At 38.2% G+C, this 6,072-nt stretch overlaps 1 protein-coding gene across 2 annotated transcripts in view; it reads right to left on the minus strand.

Annotated features, from left to right (window-relative positions):
* The window catches only part of LOC117465257 (adenosine kinase-like), a 99,093-nt gene extending 93,021 nt beyond the window's left edge, over nt 1–6,072 (minus strand). The window contains exons 1-4 of one of the 2 annotated variants that reach the window (XM_034108194.2): nt 5,761–6,072; nt 4,218–4,347; nt 3,248–3,322; nt 3,097–3,150 (exon numbers count right to left, since the gene is read on the minus strand). In XM_034108194.2, the coding sequence (XP_033964085.1) occupies nt 3,097–3,150; nt 3,248–3,322; nt 4,218–4,231 (143 nt within the window). In that variant the 5' untranslated portion in view covers nt 4,232–4,347; nt 5,761–6,072. The remainder of the gene's footprint in view (nt 1–3,096; nt 3,151–3,247; nt 3,323–4,217; nt 4,348–5,760) is intronic. The other variant, XM_034108193.2, reaches the window with a different exon arrangement.

The raw sequence follows: 6,072 nt of genomic DNA on the forward strand, positions 1-6,072 counted from the left end.
CCCTAATCCTCTTCCATAGATTTCTGTAGAACTGCCGCAATTGTTTGTCTTTTATATAGTTGAGAAAACGCCACCAGCAAATTATCTTGATTTTTGATTGATGACAAAAATTGAAAAGTAATTTCCCGTTATTCAACCAATTTCCATAGTATAAAAAAAACCTAAAGCGTTTAGAATTGAAACTTGTAAAACATTAGGCGCGAAATGAAAAAGCATCAAAAGTCACATTCGAGGCTTTTCCTGGAAGAAAAAAAACATGAAGTCCCTAGGCTGTACTAACAGGCATGTTGATGGTTTCTACAGCAGGCAATTCCTCAGCCACAACAGGATTATATGGGCTCTGCTGTGACTAGATAATTGAATTCAGGCATGGCCACAGCGCACTGCATCCAATGATCTCCCTCCCACCAGGGTGATGGGGAGAAAAAATGAATCGCGTTACACTCTATAGATTTAGAAGCACAACAGTAGTGTGAGTCAGTCGACTACACTTGTAAGTCTATTGTGGCCTTTTAAGTGTTATTTGTCACAACACCTTGTGAATGACCTCTTTGCACTCATTCTTAATAGGAAAACTCACAATCACAGCATGTCAAGTTGTTTTTAAATTGACTGTACTGCTGTATGTTGATACTAATGTGATGGAAATGACCACATGTACAAATTGACAGACATGAGGGTGGGTCGCTGCTGTGTGTGGTGTTGGAGGGGACATGCATTGAAATGCATTGTGCTGGGAATAAACCACCAAAGCCTCATGTTAATCCTGGCCTGACCTTGTACAGAATGTGGAGGGAACGGTGTCTGTGGGGCCAAAGATAACACCGCTGCTTTGTGCCGGAGGAGAACAACAGTGCTGATGATGCTGCTTTGTGCTGCTGCTGCTGCTGCTGCTGCTGCCGCCCCCCCCAAGGTCACATGAGTCCCTTTGTCAAATAACAAGACCTAACGAGGTAGCCTTTTATAAATGTACAGACGATCTAATGTACCGATGCGTCTTTTTTATTCTTTATGTACACCTCAGGTGCTTTATGGTTTTATTATTACTGCACTGTGATTTACTTTTAATTGTCTGGACGCACTGAACAGATTTGTATAGCATCTCAGGAATTGTTTTTCCTGATATTAAAAGTCATAAATCTAGAAATAACTCAGAAGAAACGTGTGCCAAGGCTGCATACTCCTCGACATTTTAACAATAAAGAATGTTTACAGGTGTTAAATATGCAGCTGGATCAAACATAATACATAATAATGAAAAGGGTTGCAGATGTTTTCATTCGAGTGAAACATAAATTGCTAATTTAAAGTTCATGTACATGGATAAACAGCCAGACTGTATGTTTAAAAACGACTTTCTTTAAAACGTTATACTATTCTGCTACTTCTTTGCCAGATGTTTAAGCCAAGTCTTTCATAATTCATGTTATGAATAGGTGCATTTGGCAGCTCAAAGCCATTATTATTTATATGCAATTGTAGTAACAAAAGTAGTGTCTCCAGTAAACAGTAACCCTGTAAGTATTCTGGATTCCAACTGCTGTTCCCTTAAAAAAGGTGAGATCCCTTTCCTCTGTGCTTACTAATATCAAATTAATGGTCCAGATAATACGACTGTTCGAACATAGATGTATTGTCAAAATGAATTTGGACTGTAGAACAATTTTTAGTAGGTGCTGGACCTAGTGGGAGATATGTCTGGTTTATCCTGAGACCAGCAGGAACAATTATATTTAAGAAAGTGAAAGTTCTGCACTTTGACCTCCCTGCACTTAACCACTGCAGAGGTGCTCTTGAGCAAGATACCAAACTGCCAAATGGAGCAGCTCAGAGGCCGGCAAAGAGTTATGTGGTTATCTTATATCCAACAGATAAGGTGGTTGTACTGAGCAGCGTGGAGGTGTGAATGTGCCTGAGTGAGAGTGTGAATGTACTCCTGGAGAGAGCATTTGGGCTATAAAAAGGCCTAAACAAGTCAGTCTTATAAGAGTAAATCATAACTTATTACCCAACAGATCCACCAAGGAAGTTGTGTTTTCTGCCTTAATATTTGTCCTGTCTGTTAATTGAAACATCTACAATGAAATGTCTTTGAAAGTTAGACCACATGTAAAAAGTAAAACAGAAACGGGTGAGTTTTTTGCAAATTCAGGAGTTTTTTTTTTCCCAGAATTTTGATGTACATAAGGTCTTTTTTAATAAATTACTTTTTGCTGATGATACTGCACTTGAAAAACAAATGGCAACCTTCCTGGTATAAATATCATCTCTACTCAATCATTTCAGTTTAGTTAGGAAAGTATTACATATTAAATCATAACTAATAAACAACCTAATTTCATAAAGGCAAATGCATAACAACATTTAAAATATCCCAAATTATGAATATTGGATTTTCTTAAGTATGTCAAAAGTGTTTAATCCTTTAAGCTTGATTTCAACACCTGCCTCTCACTATCATCTTACGTACAGATGGTGAACTTTTAACGTCTGCACTAAAATGAACACCAGCAAATTCCTTGAAAGACACCATCTGCACATCAAAGACAAAGAAGAGGTCAGTCAGTAATTAAAGTTCTGTATTTTTAATTGTGGTCTCTGTTGTTTACAGTTTTGTTTACCTTTAGGTGCACTTTCAAAAGTGCTATGTTTAGGGACACGCAACCCCGTTTTCGAGAAAGGCTATAATATTACTGATGCATCTGCTAGCAGCGTGAAGGAGAGAGGGTCTGGAGAAGGGGCTTGCATGCTCAGAAAAGCCCTTCTTGGTATAAGTTATCATATATTAATTTTTGTGTAAAACTGATGACATGCTTTTGAACTTGTAGTAAAACATTATTTTATGTAGAACTACTATTTAGCCCAAAGCCGTAGTAAATTCAGAGGCATCTTGGTATGGTTTGGCTCAAATTCAGAATGATAAAAATGTGTGGGTGTGTCAGGTTCTCAGGCTGCCAAAAACAGGGGGTTGATTTATAACTTGGCTATTTTGAGTACGGCTTAGTGTCAAGATGGTAGTAGTGAGGGTATGAATGACCGGTCTATCCCTTATTTGGTTCCATGTAATTTTAACACTTTGCGTTAGCAAAGACTCACAGGGCTTTGTGGTGTTCTTCAGCGAGGATCTGGTCATTAAGCTTCAGTCCAAACCTTTATTCGAGAACAGGGAAAATATGTCAGTGCATTTTGGTCAGATACAACAGAAATGGAAAAAAAACTGTCAATAAAATCTGTTGTTTAAGCTTACTTGTCAAGGAAATCTTTGTCCACAACAGCTGAAATGTCCAGCAGGGGATTTCCCATCCCAAAGAGTGTGTTTTCACTGTTGGGGGACAAACATCTATTGTATTATGTACACACCTACTCACAAGCTGAGGACAAAAACACTCGTTGTGAATCAAAAAATCTGTTTCCGATTTCTTGAATTGAGTCACTGAAACTTTGATGAGGGAAGAACCTAGGTTTCGGCTCTGTTGCCTGACTGTCTCTCTACAGTAAACATGAGGACTAAATAAATATACAGAAACATGTTCAATTGCAAACTAATGACCTTATTGCAGACAAATAAGGGATTTTTTGTATTGTGTTTGGGAGATATCACTACTCAGCTGACAAGGATACATGTAAAGGGGACAATTGTTGCTTATTGTAACCCCATTTAGATAGAGATTAGTCAAATGAAAAGCAGGAAGTCATGAACGTTGAAAAGATCAAAATAAAGGATTATCATTCTCTGAGCAACAGATGTGTCAAGTGCAGACATGTGCAGCTCATGTGCCGTTCATACATGCAGCATACTTTCACTAGACTGGTGTGTAAAAGCAGGAAAAACAGTATTCAGTTTGAGTTGTTTCGATAGCATTTACCCATGTGACCCTTTCATTAAATACTTCTCAGCTACAATATATCATAGAAGTAAAATGTTTCCCACTCTTCACAACAGTTCACCTACCTTTCATAAAACACAAGACACAACACATATGATGTCTGGTTTATACAGATAATTTTGCAGCAGTTTGGCTTTTATGTAATTCACTCTGATTTTAATACTTAAGTCTATGCCCAAAACTCTGAAATGTGTTACGCTTTGTTGCTGGGTTTTTAAATCAAACTATTAAAAGACTAGCAGTGCTGTGAGCACATTTCAGAAAAGACAATCATCAATGCAAACTTGTAACCTGTGGAAAGTCTGGAGGATTTTGTCATTTGGATCTTACCTTGGAGTTGGCATGATGTCAGAAAACTCAGCGCCTTATCTGATGAATAAACTCAAACGCTTTCTTCACTCTGTCAAAGCAATGTGCTTTTTGAGTACAGGAACTGCAGCTGCACTTTTGTCAACTCTCACTGGTTGGTAGAGGATAAGGGCGGGCTTTAGTATCATCGAGCCATATGATTGGCTACACATTGTTCCAATGATAGAAAGGTTTCTGTGTTGTGTTTGAGTCCAATGGGAAAGGAAATGGACTCTATGGTAACACTAATGCAAGTGATGAAGTAACAAATGAAATATATTGATTCTTGTGTTGTGTTGAACTATGGCCTTTAACCTGCTGACGTTACAGAAGACATGTTGCTATACCAGTTTGTGCAAGACAAACGCAAACCCACAAAACTATGCCAAACAGAGAGTGTTCCCAACAATTTAATTGTAGCTCAGGCTATGTCCTATTAAAAGCAATTCAGTAAGAGGTAACAGGGCAACATTGCATTGATTGTGCACCCAGCATAAATAATATTAGGATCTGGAAACTGAAGGAGGAACATGATATTCAGCCAGCAACAATTTTAGGATTTAGGCATGTATATATAAACACACAATTGATATGAATGCATTACCTTTGCCAAGAGCCATTTAAGTATGTAAATAATTGATTATTATTGTCTTGAAACATTTACTTGCAATTGTAACTGTGTTGTTCTTGTACTATATGCACTACATATTTTTGTTAGAATATTACAGAAACTGCAGACTACTACATTTAAAAACAGAGTTTCCTTAAGTCACGTGAACGACGCACCATTAACTTTACATTATGCAAAATGTCAACAAGACACTCGCTGCATGCCTGCACTGTATGCTAATGTGATTCATTGCGGACGAGGAGACACACGTAATTTACAAAATACTGAAGCGGTGGACTAATGGTGTAATTTAAAGTATAAAGATTCACATTAAATGGCTATTCTTTATACTTCATATTTGGCTACATTATTATTTTTTAGACCGAACGGTTGGATTGTCTTCGTTTTTTTTCAGTTTGCAGTTCCTGCTGTGCGTGTTTTGAAATTTAAGTAGCTTAATAAAACTTTCATGTTTAATGTAAATTCAAATTGAAATGCCATTCCCTTCACTGACAGCATTAACTTTGACTCACGCCTTTTACAACAAAACCAATGTTTTCACACCAATATGTCGATTTTCCATATAACCGTAACATTTGTTCCTCTTTTTTTCTAAGGATTGTATGTTGGATAAGGCTACATTATTGTCTCTGGATCATGTGATGACCCCAGCCTCTCCTGCTAGCTTCGGTTAGCATCGTTATGACTGAATCAATGTTAGATGCTAACAGCGGTGTCGCCTTAATACTTGATGTAACGTTCAAATGTTCAGACTGCTTAGCCCCTCATCACCCTGCACCTCCTACTGACATTTAACACAACACCGGAGATGTTAGCATGAATTAAGAGCTAGCAACAGCAGCTAACTATGCAGAGGACCATCCGTCAAACAGCCCAATACTGTCGTGTTATTACCTTAACGCTGTTGTCATCCCTGTCGACATGTTTGGTTCTTCGTATGATATTTTTGTTAAATCAACGACGACTGTGTTGACGCTGCAGAGCCCGGGAAGCCGGTGCTGTATGTGGGGTTAGAGGAGCGAGAGGCTGCAGCTTCCTCCTTCTCCTCGGATGATAATGAGTAAATTGGCAAACAGCCTGCTACCCAGAGAGAAAATTAATTGTAATATTAAGGAAAGGGTCAGTTTTAGCTCGCCACGTTCTCCTAGCCAAGCCAATTCGACTCGCAGAAAGAGGAGAAAACGATATAGTTATCTCGCGTTATCG

This window comes from Pseudochaenichthys georgianus, chromosome 19, assembly GCF_902827115.2.
Source record: "Pseudochaenichthys georgianus chromosome 19, fPseGeo1.2, whole genome shotgun sequence".
Lineage (NCBI taxonomy): Eukaryota > Metazoa > Chordata > Actinopteri > Perciformes > Channichthyidae > Pseudochaenichthys > Pseudochaenichthys georgianus.